Here is a 17,086-nt window from a genome sequence, read left to right as displayed (position 1 = left end):
TAATCAATGTATCACACCCTGTTTTTCATCTTCCCATTTTTCACTTCATCAATGCATGTCAGGAAACTAACATTGGTAAGGAAGGGGTTGAAAAAAAAATAACTGCATCTAATCAATAGAAGAGAAGAAAAACTCAATTATGGCATTTAATTGCTATTGGATTCACAGCCTACAGAGATCAATATTTTCCCAAAGGGATCTACTGTATCAGCTTTTCTCTCGAGGCTCTCCAAAAAGCCTACCAGTTAAAATGCCTAAGCCAACTAACAAAAGTAGAAAATGATCCACTGATTTTGGTATGCTATAAATGTGTATCTCACCATTTCAAATGTCCGGTCGGGGACATGTGGCATGGATTCTATACTTCCGCTCTACTGGCTGAACCAGGGTCCGGTACCACCATTTGTGTGACCCTTGCCATGGATCCCACTGCCATTTGGGACAGGAGAAGGCAATCCAACAGCCATTGGAAGTGAAGTAGAAGGGAACCACCCGTGAGTGTGAGAATGATTGTGACTACTTACAAGAGGACTGCTTGCTTTACGTTGTTGGATGGCATGAATCTGCCTCAACCCTTCTTCATGTATGCGTGATAGCGTTTCCAGCTCCGTCATTGACAAAGCATCCAAGCCAGCACCATATAGAGGAGCATGTCGCGACATTTCCTCCTGAAGTTGGCCCTCAAGGTGGCGAATGTATTGCTGACAGAGAAGCAAGATGTGTCACTATCGTTATTCAATAATCAAATTGATGCATTTCCCATTTTGCACACTCAAAAATTCTTATTGACAATTTCATCAGGACAAAAAGCAGTCATCAATTTATTTTAAGAAATTATGATATTATCATAGGCATCTCCGAATAGACAAGTTGGGTTAAAGCCACAACCTGGCAGGCCTGCAATTTGGATTCCATCCCATCAATAAAAGCTTCACATCTAGCAATCTGATCCTCCTTTTCACGCTTCTCCCCTTCTGTTTGCCCAACTGTTTGTCTCAGGCTACAAATCTCATCCTCTAGTGATTGTCGCACTTCTTCACGAGTCACATTTTCTGTGGCAAATCTTTTCAACTCTTCATCAAACCGTTTTCGTGCTGCTTCAGCACTCTTCAGTCTCTCAGCAAGAGCATTTTTCTCCTTCATTACCCTCTGCAACATAAAGTTGACCAGAGCAACATTATAACAGAAACTATACCCTTGCCAGGGTCAGAGCTCACAAGCAACCTAATATAAAATTATGGATGATGTGTCCTTCAATTATCATACTGAGAAACAGAGATTTTGTTTTTTGAAAAACCTACATCATTAATAGATATCAGACTCAGACCGACCTTTAATTCATCACGTTTTCGAGATTTCAACTGGGACAGTTGTGCTTCTGCATCATGGAGACGATCCTGAGAAGTTCTCTTCTCAGCTTTAAGCTTTGTAATCTCGTCATCTTTTTCCGAGCGAACCCACTCCATTTGACTCTCTGCTTCTTGTATCTGCTGAGCCAGCTCTTTTCTTTCCCGAGCAAAGTGGTCCATCTCAGCCTTCATTTCAGACTGCCAGCCCAGGGAGGGTTATCAGTATTAGCAATAATTTTCCAAGAAAATATTAGTAAAGCAAATAATTACCTTTAGACGACTATTAGAAGCCTCATATTCACCCAGCCTCTGAGATAAAAGAGCTTTTTCTTTAGCAGCACTAGCTACTTCCACCTTTCTTTCTTCACGGACACGAAGAATTTCATCTTCACTGGCACATAACTGATGCCAAAGAGCTGCCCGATCAACATTTGCAAGCTCAACAACCTCCCTCATCATGTTCAAGACTGGTCTCACCACTTCCTGGTCCTCAGATGCTAATATCGCCAAAATCTCCAAATATAAATCTACTTCAAGACTAGCATCTGCAGTACTTGTTGCACGATCAACCAGCCTCTTTAGCATCCTTAATCGGTGGGTCTCATCAGCATACCATTTGAACAATACGGTATAAAGAATTTTTACAAATCCTTTAACCCGTTGATCCTTGGAAAGTGCTAATGTGTCAGCAAGACCAAGAACTGAAGCAAAATCATCTGCTTGAGCTCTCAATTGCTCAATGGCTTCATCATCCGTGTCTACATCAGGCTGCTGGAAATTTTCGGCAATATATTGGGAAGTCAAATTCAATTGTCTAGCAAGGCGTCTTTCCAAGACCATTGCTACAGACTGAGGAACAAAAGTGCCACGAACTACGGCTCTCTCAAAAGTTTGTGAAACTTCAATTGCAAGGCAAGGTATAGATAACATCTCTATCAGAAGATAAATATCAGAAAAATGACGACTAACATGAAAATGTTGCTCTTCTCCTGAATTCAATTTTTCCGAAACAGGCCCACTTTCACCAAATATAAAAATCCCTGATTGCATACTATCACTAGCACCATCATCGCAATCAATATCTCTAATAATAGATTCAGCAATATCTGCACAACTACTTACGGTCCTGCTTAAGCAATCTAAGACACATGAAGAGACCTCAGTACCCAAATTTTTTAGTCTCTCTCGTATTGATCTCACCTGCAAATTCAAATATATTGTCAAGCAGGGGAAAGAAAAATCAGGAGGAAATGAAAGGCTGTGATCTCTCTCTTGTTCTCCACTTACTGCTTCAAGAAGATGCTGACTGTGCAATGCAGCTTGAAATATAAAATCCACTGTTGCTGCGAGGATTTCACCATTGGAATCAGTCAAAAGCTCCAGTGACTGGAAAAGAACACGCTCCCATACTTCACTGCTACAGTCTAACTGAGTAAGTGCCCCAAAAACCTGGAAAAGTAATGATTTTTTAAAATGAGCTACAAAAGTACGAGCACAAACATTGAGCAGATGGAGAACTCAGAAAATTGTTGCGTTGATACAAATCAACACTTAATTGTTTTGGCAACTAAGGAAATAACAATATGTGGAATAGCTGCAGATTATCTTACGGGTAAACGCAGTGCAGGTTCTGCATCAGGCTGCTTCAGCCTTTCTAGAAGTGCACAAGCAGCAAGTGGGTGTTCTGAGTGCTCAACTAATTTTGGAACCAAAGCTACCAGGTCCGGCTGTAGATGCTTGGGAGCTTTATCCAATACAAGAGCAATCTTTTGGGCAGACTGCGGCCTCCTTCTTGGTTCTGGACAGCCTTGTGGGACAGCTCCATCAAGTGCTCTCAGAGAGTTGACAATCAATCCAAGGAGCTCCTCCGACTGCTCTGGCCACTTAGCCTGAATGGAAAGCTCTTTAATCAATTTGTACAAAAAGCATATAAGATATGTATATATATATATATATATATGTACTAATGTAGGAGTTAATGCAATCATACCTTGGATTGATGAGAGTGGTTTTCATTGGAAATAGTAGCACATGTCTCTGGCGGACAAATAGGCTGTCCGGGAACAGCTTTTGCACTTAGGTTAATCCTGTTCACATCAGAGCTTTGCACAGCAGACGCGCTTACACTTTCACCAATTCCAGGCTCTAATCTATCATCCACAGAAAGCTGTGCAGATCCTGTTGTTTCATTCTCGCCATCAGACTCTAGTGGACTAATAGCGCCACTGCTGTCTGGAAAAGGTTTAGAGCTAGCATCTGACAAATCATCACTAGTCCCCTCCGATGGTTGGCAACACTCAACCATTATATCCAAAAGTAAATCAACTATCGCTTGTTGCAAAACTTTGACTCCCATCAACAAATTCATCAGACTGGGTGAAGATTCATCGTCCTTATTTATTTTCTTCCTGTCAATATTACCAGATATCTTTGTAGGAAGAAGCAAGCGTTTTACTTTTGCAGGGTCATCAAGATAAACACGGAGTCCAGTTAGAAAACCAGCTATTGCTCCAGCATCCATTAGAAGTTTTTCTCTCAAAGTAACCTGAGGCTGAGATGGATTATCACCATAAGTAAGGTGAAAGCCAGCCCTCGATAGAAGATTTCTGAAGATGTCTTCTTCATCTCCACTTAGACCTTCACTATCATCAGAATCAATTAGTTCATCAGGGTCCGTTGTCAAAGCATCTTGATCGTCTTCAGAAGCTAAAACCTAAGAATAAGAATATGTATCAAGTTATATGGGCACATGATTCGGGATGTGTAAGATATTAATAAAGCATCTCTCAAAGAGAGAAAAGCATAGGGACTAAAGATATGAAATCATTGGTTTATGCATAAGTATAGCTAATTTTGAAGGTACTCAGTAACATCAAGGGGAAGGATAGGAGAAGTAAGGATTTCAGGACTGAAAGCTTTCACCAATGTAAACCATGCTAATTTTTTGCAGGATAGGATTTTTGAAAACTAACTAACCTCCAGATCAGCAAACTCAAACCATGGGCAGCAATCCAGGATTTCACAGACAAAGACAACCGTATCACGCAGCAAAAACCCAGCATCAGCTTCCATCATGTCTGATACTTTCATAAATTGAAGAACGGAGTTGTTCCACGTCTTTGTACAAATGGAAGACTCCTTCCAAACAGTTTTGGATGGATTCTTTTGATTCACAATAGCCATCCTATACTTCACCCAAAAATTCTTGTCAGGCTCACAGCCAATTGATTGGTCACTCTCCAGATATATACATATTGTGTCAAAGGACTCATAAATTCCTGCATAACCAAAGGTGTGGACGATAAAAATTAGAATTGACTAGCAATCCTTATCTGCAACAGTAATGCAATTCTAAAAACGTGAGCTTTTAAAGAACCACCCACCAATTCGAAGCTCACAGCCACCAGCCTGAAAGAATTTGCTAAAGATTTTTCTAGTTTCCATTATTTCCTTAAAAGACAAGAAGTTCTCCACCTTCCATGTGAAGGAACTCCTCTTCCCAGCCTTGTCTAATGAAGAAGGCAAATTCTGTGAGTTGGTATCTTGATCAGTGAAGTCCTGCATTGTGGATGTTTCTTTCAATATAAGAACCTCAGCAGAGAAGATAACAGTATCCTGGACTAGAAATCCAGAATCCTGATCAAAGAGACTAGTAAGGGTCACAAACTCGCGCCAACCCCAGTCCTTGGCAGCCTTGGAATAGCGATTCTGAGATTCTTTAGTAACAGACTTATCCTCCATCCTTTGATTGATAACTGACAAACGATGGCTCACAAAACAACTCCATTCACTGTTAGTATTTCGCGAGTCCGTAACTTCAAGAAACACTGAAAGGTGACATGGTGGCTGAGACTGCCCTGATATCAGAAGCATAAGAAGATTTATCAGTGCAAAACTCAGAAGAGGACGGGTAGTTAAGCAAATTTCATATAAGCTCAACACGCAAGTTGAATAATTGAATGACATAGATATATACTCAGGACTCTATTAAGATTACTTCGTCCATCGCCACTTTTTCTATGTTAAACAACCCATGTGCTGTCAGCTGTGAGAGAGGCCATGAAATAAACTAATAAAAGAGCTCAATAGATGAATACACAAAGAATGCAAGAACAAGGGGTGTTTCCTGACTAAATAAAATATAGAAGCGGCAGAAATAAGGAAGCTGAAGAAATTTGAGGAAAAGGGTACACAGAACTTAGTAGTTAGTAGCAAGAGACAAAAATGAAAAATGAGAGAAGACGATTCCCAGATCAGACAACGTCAGCTTCAAGGTTGGTCTTAAAGGTCATTTTCTCTACTAAACATGACAAATACATGCAAGTTGAATGCTCAGCAATCAGATTTAGTTATTACCGTTCATAATTCCATACAACAAGGCACCGAAGCATGTTGAAATGTTCACATACTTATCTTGTTCACTAATTGGATAAGTTCATAAGCCAGCATTGCAATATCCTAGAATTTCAAGCTGCTAAATCTTCATGGTCCTATGCAGGATCTCTAGACAGAAACCATTGAATGCAAGAGGGTATTCTACGTTATAGAAAATTAGTGGCTGATTGATGGTTTAAATAGTACTACATAAAAACAAAAAATGCAACATTCATGGTTCTGTACTACCCATTTTGTTCCTTCACAGTCAAATGCCTATAATGCCAGGCTAATTGCTAGTTCCTAATTTTATAATTTAACATTGGTGTAAGCAATGTCATACAGATTAATGGTAATGAAATACCTAGCACTTTCTCTAATCCATCTACATGCACCTGACAGAGGCACAACAAAGTAGGTAAGCATTACCATCTCTGACCCTAGTAAGTATATGCAAGTGCACATCATTCACCCTAATTAGGAAACAATTCATACATGACTTTTTAGGGCAATTTCCAATAATAGAACATAAGCAGATAGCAAACCAATATACTCGGCGTTATTACATACATTTCTTGGAACAGAGAAATAGAGAGAACAAACATCAACCTATTGCCACAAGTATAGAAGAGCATAAGTGGGAAAATGTTATACTAAATTAAGCAAACCAATACTTTTTTGGGCTTTTTAGTGAAGTTATGTATAAGTACCTCTGGGGTAAACAATAAGGCGGCAATCCCGATTCCCAATCTGAAACCTCCTACTTTTTATGCAAAGGCCAGTTATCTTTCTCTTTTTCAAGAGATCCTTTAAGCGGATAAAATTCTCAATTCTCCAGGTAAACTTCCCCATATGTCCATCTGACTTCCTCACATTACCCCCGCTCCTAACACCAACCAAAGCACCACTCTTAGAGAAACTGCTCAACTCCTTAATAACATGAAATGAAGTGCTAAAAACTGCAGTGTCATCCACCAAGAATCCTGATTCGGGAGCCAGAAAGTCTACCATTTTCATGTAATCATTCCAACCCAAACTCGTGTTGTCCCCACTTTTATTATCTGCAGCAAACCTCCCATAGCTATCCCGATGCACATGGTTTGAACCAGCACCCAGCTTCTGATTCAACACCGACATCCTAAACAAACACCAGCAACTTCTATCCGTCACCAAGGAGTTCTTCTCTGTGTCCTTACTCTCCAAGCACATGGACAGATACTCCACCCCACTCACTACACTTTGATACACACTAATCCGCAAATTACACTCCCCGGCTGGAAAGACTGGACTCATTATTTTCTGTGTCTTAATCATCTCCTTAAACAAACTAAAATTATGCACTTTCCAAGTGAACTTCCCACTCAAAGAATCCCCAACAACCAGTCCGTTCCCTCCACCACCCATAGACGACACATTATTCGCCTGCAAATCATAGCTATCGCGCGAGAAAGAAAAGGACTCATGAAGTATCAATATATCCGCCGAGATAAGTATGCAATCATTATTCAAATGCAAGAATCCAACCTTAGGGTCGTGAAGTGAATTAAGCGAGGCAAAATCACACCAGCCATGGGACTTCTTCTTGGAGGAAAACCGATGCCAGCTGTCCCGGTGCACGGATTTCGAATCATCGGATAAATTCTCAATGCAGAGGCGGTAGCTGGCGAAACAATCCCACTTAGAGGAAGCAGTGTTTCGAGGGTCCATGATTTGCAAGTAGATAGAAACGTATCCAGGCAGCGCCTGCGAATCACCCTTGGGGTAAATCAGCAAACGGCAATCGAAACCCCCGACTTCGAAATACTTACTCCAGAGTGCGCGCGATTTGATCTTAGGGAAATTAGCAATAGTCCATTTGCAGATTGCGGAGTAGTCTCCTCGGCGCTCGACGACGACAGAGTCGGAGGCGGTAGCGGCGGCGGCGGAGGATGAAGAGGAAGAGGAGGTGGCGACGGCGTCGCGGCACGGATCCTCGACGGCGGCAGAGGGCTTCTCAGATGAGCGATTGGAGGGCGAGGGAGAGGGGGGCGCGGACGGGGCGGCGGCGTCGGAGGAGGAGACGGCGGCGTCGTGGTGGTGGAGGTGCTTCATTGTAGTGATGATTGATTAGGTTTTGTTGAGAATCAGTTTGTGAATTGAAACAATCTATCGCTTCTCTGCCAGTATATATATATCATCTGATTTCAATGTTGTTAGCTCATCATCATAATTGAGAGAGAGAGAGAGAGAGGGATGATTGTGTGGGTATGGCTGCGAGGGTATTGGTACTACTAAGATTTTGGACAAAAGTGAGGCTGCTGGTGCTGCACCATACTAATACTAGGGATAACAATGCCTCTGTGTTTTTCATCAAAAACAGATGCAATTTGTGAAATCACACAATTATATACCCATTACTAATTACAATAACATGTGACCTTGAGAATCATGTTTCTAATATATGGATTACTATAAGCAAAATATGACAAATAAATTTATCACAAAATTCTGTTTTATGCTCGTGCGAATCGTGTGAACCACCACCGAATCAAAATATTAGAGCAAATTACGTGTCTTCTGCATAACAAATCGACAGCTAATAAAGATTTCATAACTTCTCATAATAATTGATACCCCGATAAAGCGATCTCAATATAACTCTAATTTTGGAAACCAAACTTATTTGCTCGGTTGAGCCATATAAAATGCATTTTAGAGCGAATTACGTGTTTTTAGCATAACGAATCGACTGCTAATAAAGACTTCATAAATTTTTCATATTAATTAATACCTCAATAAAGCTGTCGCGATATACCTCTAATTTTTTAAAACTAAACTTTTTTGCTAGGTTGAACCATATATTGTGCCCAATTATTTGAACTTGCACATAGCTCAATTTAATTAATTTATTTTTTTCAAAGAGTGCTAAAGGTTTTGATTGATCTTAGTTACTATACTGAAATAAATTTCAAGTAGCTAGGTTCATGATAATAAAAATCATAGTATTTTTTTGGATAATATCAACTCCAGAAAAGTCGAAATACAATTAATGAAGTAACAATACTAGTCCTATTGTTGGGGATAACAATGGATTTTTTTTCATCGAAAACGTATAGAATTTGCTAAAACATTACTAAGTAGTCATTGGTAAGACTTAATTATAGTATTAACCAATACTAAATGACTTCTGAAAAAATTCGTAATAAAATTCTCTTTTATGTGCGTGTGAATTGTGATGAATTACCACTAAATCAAAATTTTGGAGCTAATCTTGTGTCTTCTACCTAACGAATCGATAACCAATAAAGACTTCATAATTTCTCATAATCAGTGACCAAACTCTTTTGCTAGGTCGGGCCATATAAGAGCATCCGCAGCGGTTGAAGGACGGCGTCCATCCTTCCGTGCCAGCGGCGCGACACCGCCTGCTCGCCACTGCGCTCTTGCCGCTGGCCCGGCGCTGCTCTATGCATCGAGCACGTCCGTGCCAGCGAGCAGCTGACGTGGTGCGTTCTGATTGGCCAACGGCATTTCCGTTGGAAATTCATTTTTTTAAACGAAAATAATACCAGAAAAATATTTTTTTTTTCAGATTCCCAAAAATATGGCCATTTTTTACCGTTTTTCTGGAATTTTTTTGATTTTTTTATTCCTAAAATCATCTATAAATACACACAGTTATCATCCATTTTTCACATCAAATCATCTCCCTTTCATCCCTCATTCATATTTTTTCATACAACTTATCTACATCTTCATCTCTCACTCAAACCCTCTCAAATGGATTTCACCAATCTCATTGCGGAAGCGGAGCGCGAAGAACAAGAATACTATGAATAATATCGTGCCGCCTATTAAGCCTATGTCACCGAGAATACCTCTGCCCTTCCTCCTCGACCAACTAGATCAACCTGCCGCTACATCCATTGTGACCGGGAGGGAGCCAACGAAAGGCTTGTTGCCGACTATTTTTCCGACCCACCGCGGTTTCCCGAAGATTACTTTCGGCGCCGTTTTCGCATGTCAAAACCCTTGTTTATGCGTATTGTCAACACATTATCCGCCTGTGTTGAATACTTTCAAACAAGTACAGACGCAACCTGTCGGCAAAGTCTCTCGGCGTTGCAGAAGTGTACGTATGCCATCCGACAACTTGCTACTGGGCAAACGGTTGACCTCTTCGACGAGTATTTGCATGTCGGTGAGTCAACTGGAATCCTTTGCCTTAAAAATTTTGCGACGGCGTTCGTTCAGCTTTCGGTGAGGAATTCCTTCGGGCACCCACCACCGATAATTGCCAACGGTTGCTTCGTCTTCATGAAACAGTCCATGGTTTTTCCGGTATGCTTGGCAGCATTTAGAGATGCCCAAGGTTTTAGGTCCCGGCGGTTAACCGCGGAACCGTAATCGCCGGTTCCGGTTCCGAACCGGAACCGTGACTTTTTTCTTGATCAGAAACCGCCACATTTTGAACCGCGGGCCGGTTCTGGTTCCAAATTTTACGAACCGAAACCGTGTCGGAACTACCGGTTCTGGACGGTTCCAAACCGGAACCGTGAAAACCGTCGAAAATCGTGAAATCTAGTCGGAACAGCGAAAAACCGCTGGTTTTCAAATCGAAACCGGAATCGTGAAATAGCCTCACAGTTCGGTTCCGGTTCCACATTTCTCGAAACCAGAACCGCAGGTTTACGAACCGTGGGCATGTCTAGCAGCATTGACTGCATGCATTGGAGGTTGAAGAATTGCTCGACTGCTTGGAGGGGGCAACACTTAGCGGCCACAAAGGCGACGGCTCAACACTTATCCTTGAAGCGGTCGCTGACTACCGCCTATGGATTTGGCATGCATATTTTGGTATTGTCGGATCCAACAACGACTTGAACGTGCTCTATTCTTCACCACTCTTCAATGATGTTTTGAATGGTGTAGCACCGGCGATCGACTTCACCGTCAACGGAAATGCATACCACATGGGTTACTATCTCGCCGATGGTATCTACCCAAGGTGGTCGACTTTCGTGAAGACGCTCAGCAACCCACAAGACCCGAGACGGGTTCTTTTTGCGCAGCTTCAAGAGTCTGCTCGGAAATACGTCGAAAGAGCTTTTGGGGTCCTCCAAGCCCGATTCAACATTGTGAAGGCCTCGTCTCGGCTGTGGTACGTGAAAAATATCGCTGACATCATGTACATGTGTATTATCTTGCACAACATGATTATAGCTGACGAATGACCGATGGCGGCTAGCTTTTACGACGAGGATGAAGCCGGGAGCTCAACCGCGAGGTCTCCCCCACGCCGAGGTGTGCATGCGACGGTGGGTGAGAGGATCGAAACAAGGAACACAATGCACGATACCTGAGCCCACATTGAGCTACAAGAAGACCTAATCAAACACATTTGGGCGAAATTCGGCCACGAGTAGTGAGTTTTTTTTTAATTTTATGAATTTAATTATGTAATTTTTAATTTTTAGGATTTTAATTATGTACTTTTTAATTTTTAGGATTTTAATTATGTAATTTTTAATTTTTTTTAAATTTGTAATAGTATTCCGGATATTTTTAATGCATTTTAATTTTGTGGAAATGTTTTTATTTAAATTGAATAATAGAATGGTGGGACCCTTGAGCATTTTCTTGCGGAAGAGCACGGATGTGGGTGTTGTGTTCTTGCCTAAGAGCAAGGAGTAAAAGTGGGTCCGGACCCACATCCGTTCTCGTTGGCAAGAGCACGGATGAGGATGCTCTAAAATTCACCAATTTTATGTAGTTATAATAGAACAGCACATGATATTAGCTATAAACTCGTACCTCGAAGCTCCTATATTATACTCCATTCGTCTCTAATAAGTACTACTTCCTCTATTGCACATTAATTGTCCACTTTTGCAATTTCACCTGTCCCATTAATTTCACTAACTTTTTTACCATTAGTGATGAGTAGACCTCACATTTCACTTGCATTTTATTATAAAACTAATATATAAAAATGAGACTAACCTATTCAACCCAATTTCCTTAACATTTCTTTACAGTCGTGCCAGAACTAAAGTGGACAATTATTGAGGGACAAAGGAAGTATGAACTATTTCCTTTTTAGTCCGTTTCTGAAAATTGTGAATTTTCTAATTTAAGAAATATAAGAATTATTGATAATATAAATCCCTTTATCCACTAATATTGTTTCTACTACTTAAATCTTTATATTTTCTTGGTTGTATTGGTGAGTATCTTGGCAGGAGAGATTCCCTCGACAGATACAACCCATTGTTAGACGAGGCCTTCGTACACAATGCGATTGTCGTAGTAATCTTGAAGTAGCTAGACATTGAATTAATCATTACTATAATTGAGAGTTCATGAAATCATTATCTTAGAATTCCTTTGCTTTCATCTCAGTTACTACTCCCTTCATCCCAAAGAATATACATTTTGGATTCGGTACGAGTTTTAATAGTACAAAATTAGTAAAGTAAGAGAGAGGTATAGAAAAAAAAGTAAATAAAGTATTGTTAGTGGACAATGGGTCACCCCTCATTAGAGAGAAAAAGTTTCTAAAATTAGAAAGTGCATATTATTATAGGACTGGCTAAAAAAGAAATAGTGTATATTCTCGTAAGACGGAGGGAGTATCATTTATTACTTTGTTATTTAATAATGAAAACTCACTTTTATTTGTCGTCTAGATCGTATAAGATATTTATGTTGTACTCCTAGTACTTAGAATTAGATTTAATCTAACCCTTAAGTATATAGTTGATATGCACATGTAACCCTTAAGCTATATACTAGTTGATATGCCCATTTGCAATTAATTGTAATAATACTAAAAAATAGTGCATCGCTAAATTCTCACGCATTATAGTCCCAAAATTTCAAACAAGGTTCCAGAAAGGCGTACAAGATGAGAGAGCACACGACCGAACCCCAATAATGGGTCAAACTCATACTTGCCACTACGCCTGTCAAATTGGGTACCCGCGGATACCTGATCCAAAAATTTCGGGTACCCGATCCCAAATTTTCCAAAAACTAATACCCGATACCCGATCCGAATTTGATTTCGGGTATCCAGTCCCGATTTTGATTTTAATTTTTTTTTAATATTAACTCGAAACTTTTGGAAATATAAAGATTTAGTTCGAATTTAATGCAAACTTAAGGGAGTAGTATTTAAGATAAAATAATTACAACCTTTTATAAATATAAAATTCTTGAAATAGTTCAAATTTATGAGAAAATAACTTCAAACTTTTAGAAATATAAAATTGATAAGTTATAACTTATTAAAATAAATTTAAATAAAACAATCTATTTACTCAAAATTGACCAGAATTTATATAGTAGTACTAAACTATTTTAAACTTGTAGCTACATATATTAACCGAGCAATGCACCATTGCCACTTTGATATATCGAGCATTGCCACCATTGACTAAAATAAAATCACATATTCACATATTATAGTGATAAAAATTATAAACAATTTAATTTTCAACACTTTGATCATAAAATCTATAATGAATTTATCGATTTGTTGAATAAATATAGTGTTGTTGAATAATTTTTAGCACTTTGATCATAAAAACACAATAAAGAAATTATATTTAATTGCTTAAATTTTTAAAAATCAGAATAAATACTTAATTTATTATTTAAAAAAAAATAGGATAATTCGGAAAAATTACCCCATTTTTCGGATTTGGATAACGGGTATCCAATACCCGATATCCATTTTGACCGGCCTGCTTGCCACCTAGAAGTCTACCCCAAAAGGACTTCGAATTTTGGGTTCGCAAGCTTCAATTAGACTTGTTTGAAAACCCAGGACCGGCCCAATATCAGGCCCGCTAACTCAGTCCAAGCCCATGTCAGTTTATTAGGGTTTAGGATATATATAGACGTTTAATACTTTAATCAGTATGATTAACTTAAATCCCCCCTCGGTCCCACCCAGCTCTGGCATCGAGTAGAATTATCTGGTTTTTACCAATCCTACTTAAATTTATGGAATTTCTTTTCCATAACTACTATACTACTTATTTTTATTTTATTGATGACTTGAGGTTTAAACAAGCATGGTAGATTTCAATTTTCAAGTGCATGGATTATTCTTGATGGAGTATATTTTATTTCTCTTTGGTATGATGCTGGTGTTTGAGTTGTTTTGTGTTATGAGTGTCCATAATAATGTGCCTAAGATACATCCACAAAAACTTGTCCAACCTAATAGTGGACTTGTCCACAACCACAAACCACATTATTTTATCTGAAAAAAATCAAAAAAATCTGGAAAAAAATGGTTTTCAGGCTGCCGACTCCATGCAATAGGGCGCCGGCGCATGGGGGAGTGCCTTGTCCCCGCCGACTCCTCGGCCCGCGCCCTTCCACCCCCACGCCCCGGCCCTCTGTTTCCACCCCTATTGGGAGCCGCGGCCACCTATTGTGGACACTCTAATGATGGTGGATGTTACTCTAATATATTCTGATGCAATTTACTTCTTAGACACAGTTTATCAGCGAAGTGCTTTGATTTGATCTCCTTGAGTCTAGTATTGCTTTTTGTTTGCACTTTGTTGTATCATTACCACTTCAACTTTATGATAAAGGATCAGGCTTCGGTTTACATTTTCTTTACTGAGCTCTACTGTCTTATTTTTTCGGACTATTGATTTTTTCTAAATTTTATTGTAATGAATTTTGGGCACTCCAGCCCACTTACCAGTTCACTTCGGACATGGGCCTAGGCCAAGCTATGTAGAGCTGAGTCCAGAGACCAGTTCACTTCAGACATGGGCCTAGGCCGAGCTATGCCTCATTAGGGCTCGGCCGGGCCGACCAGTTGACAACCTTCTCCATCTCGGTGCAGGTACATTGGGACGACATGCATCGCATAAAGTGGCATGGTATTCATAACCGATTGAGCCAAAGCAACCCAACCAACTAAAGAGAGCTAACACATTCCAAGCTCCAATCTTCCCCTTCATTTTCAAAGGTAAGTAGTGCTGATGTGCTCAAGGTTCCTGGTTTGGATTTTTTTCAATCCACACCTAATAACAGTGTTTGTGGTAGCCAACTAAACTCTAATAAACTTTCAAATGTTAGAACAGAATAAATCAAGAAAAGTGCAATTTGATATGTCATATTTTCACATCCCCAGAAAATTTTCAGAAACATGCCCAAAACTGCAATCTTCTATAGAACCTTGAAAAAGTGTGGTTGAAGCCTCTTCTATCTGATCACGATCGGCAGTAGCCTTGTACTTCATTTGGCTCCACAAGCATGTAAAGTGCCTTTCCATTTAGCCTGTTCTCTGCCTACAACAAGATCCAACAAATTCTCAACTTCCCTACACCCTTAACACAACACGCGACTCGCACCAAGTGTTACCTTAATGAGCTCAGGCACTCCGATAACACAAGCACATTCCACCACTTCAGCCCCCGCGCATTCTTGAAACACACACACACACACACACACCATTATTTGTGAAACAAAACAAGCATGAAAAATGTTTGAATACTAATTTACCTAACAGCTTGATAGCTGCAGAAATGGTCCCACCAGTAGCAACAAGATCATCAATCACCACTGCCTTCTCCCCTTGTTGCACAGCACCAACATGCATCTCTAGGCAGTCCTTACCATATTCCAGCTCATACGCCTCTGATATTACTTTACCTACACACATTCTCAAACCTTGTGGTCAAAGATACAATACCTCATTTATTTCCCCTTCAATTATCTCACCTTACTACTAGCATTGCCAACCCTAGTGGATCCAACATTTAGGCAGTGGATTTCTTATTTCTAGCTAATGAGTCTACTACTACTATCAAACCTCAAGAAAACCTTCATAATTGGGATATTCAACATGGCCAAGTTCTTCTCTCCAAAAGCTTATCTTTCTCACTATTTTCATTGCACAGATAAAAAACACAAGTGTCTAACAACAATAGGCATACACACAACAAATACTACTACTACTACTACTACTAAGTTAAGCCACTTCAAAATTTTCAATTTATGAATGAAATATGCAATACATACCGGGCAATTTTCCACGTTTGCGCAGTGGAACAAACTTGGCACCAATAGCCAAGGCAATACAAGGAGCAAACATAAACCCTCTTGCTTCAATTCCTAAACAGATTAAACCAATCAAATTGTTGAAAAACAAGAAAAACCAATTTACAAAAAATGCGAGCTATTTTTGCCATCCCACGTTTCCAACCAAAATGTAGTGGTAGTAATTTATTGATGAAGAGAGTATATATATAAAGCGAAAATGGGTAGGAGAGAGAGTGAAAAGCGGCGGATAACCTGCAACAACAGAAATGGCCATGTCTCTGTATCTCTCGACAAAAATGTCGACTGTATCTTTGAAAACTTTGTGGTTGAGAAACAAAGGGGTTATATCTTGGAACATTATACCTACAAACAAAAATTGAAAATTCAAATTGAAAAAATATGCATGCATTGGCAATATTTGAGGGAGATGGGTTGGTCCAAGACCTGGTTTTGGGAAATGGGGTATCACTCTAATTGCATCAGAAATCGCCTCAAGTCTTGGGTCTCCCTTCAACCCATTCTCTGCTGCAAACATCTTCCTCTCTTCCCTTCTCCCAATTCTCTCTCTCTCTCTCTCTCTCTCTCTCTCTCTCTCTCTCTCTCTCTGTGTGTGTGTGTGTTTTCTAGCAATCGCTGCTGTGCTTTTATAAAAACAATTGCAAGAGTGATGCGGGAAATTTTCAAAATCATCTCAAATAGTATGACAAAGTTTACTTGTCCAATAATCTCGTTTATTTTCGATTACTAAAATACCCCTATATTCATCAAAAGTCTCACTAAATTTATTTTTATGGGGATTCTTTTGCTTTCTGAGCCACATCTTGGTATTCAAATTTTATCTTTGTTTTGGAATTGTACAAATTAAACCTTATAGTACTACTCCATATTACAGGCAGACATAGTTCCATTACATTTTATAATAAGATTTCTTATTATATGAACAAACTTGAATATTTTTCGATAAAATGGCAACAAATAAATGAAATAGAACATATCATAAAAGACTAAAAGTGGAGATTTGATATTACAAATTGGTAGGGGCTTTTAATTGGAAGTTTTCTTCATAAATATGAGGTTAGTTTAAAGAAATTGTAGTAGTAGTAGTAATAAATATTAAACAATAATGGTTTGGCAAAAAGTCTACTAAAATCTTTTGAGATATCGATCAATAAAGTCCAAGCTCTATTAAAGATTGCTTGTTAGATTTTAAAAGTCTGAAAGGTACAAAGTCTCATAAATTCAGAGTAATATGTTGGTTTACGTAATTTGAAAAAAAGAATCACCTATTCTTTCAAACTTTTTACTTTTTT

At 39.2% G+C, this 17,086-nt stretch overlaps 2 protein-coding genes across 2 annotated transcripts; both read right to left on the bottom strand.

The window, feature by feature from the left end:
- Positions 1-116: 116 nt before the first annotated feature.
- On the bottom strand, positions 117-8,053 carry LOC121807683. The gene is made up of 10 exons (XM_042207950.1): positions 6,434-8,053; positions 4,733-5,206; positions 4,326-4,627; positions 3,340-4,062; positions 2,960-3,238; positions 2,637-2,798; positions 1,620-2,549; positions 1,332-1,547; positions 889-1,149; positions 117-701 (listed from the first exon to the last, which is right to left on the bottom strand). The coding sequence occupies exons 1-10, from the start codon at positions 7,812-7,814 to the stop codon at positions 372-374; spliced, it is 5,058 nt and encodes a 1,685-aa protein (XP_042063884.1). The 5' UTR covers positions 7,815-8,053; the 3' UTR covers positions 117-371.
- Positions 8,054-14,771: 6,718 nt separating this feature from the next.
- Positions 14,772-16,414, bottom strand: LOC121806406 (adenine phosphoribosyltransferase 5-like). The gene is made up of 6 exons (XM_042206429.1): positions 16,221-16,414; positions 16,029-16,139; positions 15,756-15,848; positions 15,237-15,386; positions 15,096-15,157; positions 14,772-15,022 (listed from the first exon to the last, which is right to left on the bottom strand). Exons 1-6 carry the CDS (start codon positions 16,309-16,311, stop codon positions 14,945-14,947), a joined length of 585 nt encoding a protein of 194 aa, XP_042062363.1. The 5' UTR covers positions 16,312-16,414; the 3' UTR covers positions 14,772-14,944.
- Between the last annotated feature and the right edge of the window lie 672 nt (positions 16,415-17,086).

The sequence above is a fragment of the Salvia splendens genome, chromosome 6, assembly GCF_004379255.2.
Source record: "Salvia splendens isolate huo1 chromosome 6, SspV2, whole genome shotgun sequence".
In the NCBI taxonomy this organism is placed as follows: Eukaryota; Viridiplantae; Streptophyta; class Magnoliopsida; order Lamiales; family Lamiaceae; genus Salvia; species Salvia splendens.
The sequence above is the reverse complement of the archived record's forward strand: the minus strand, read 5'-3'. Positions and strand labels throughout refer to the sequence as shown.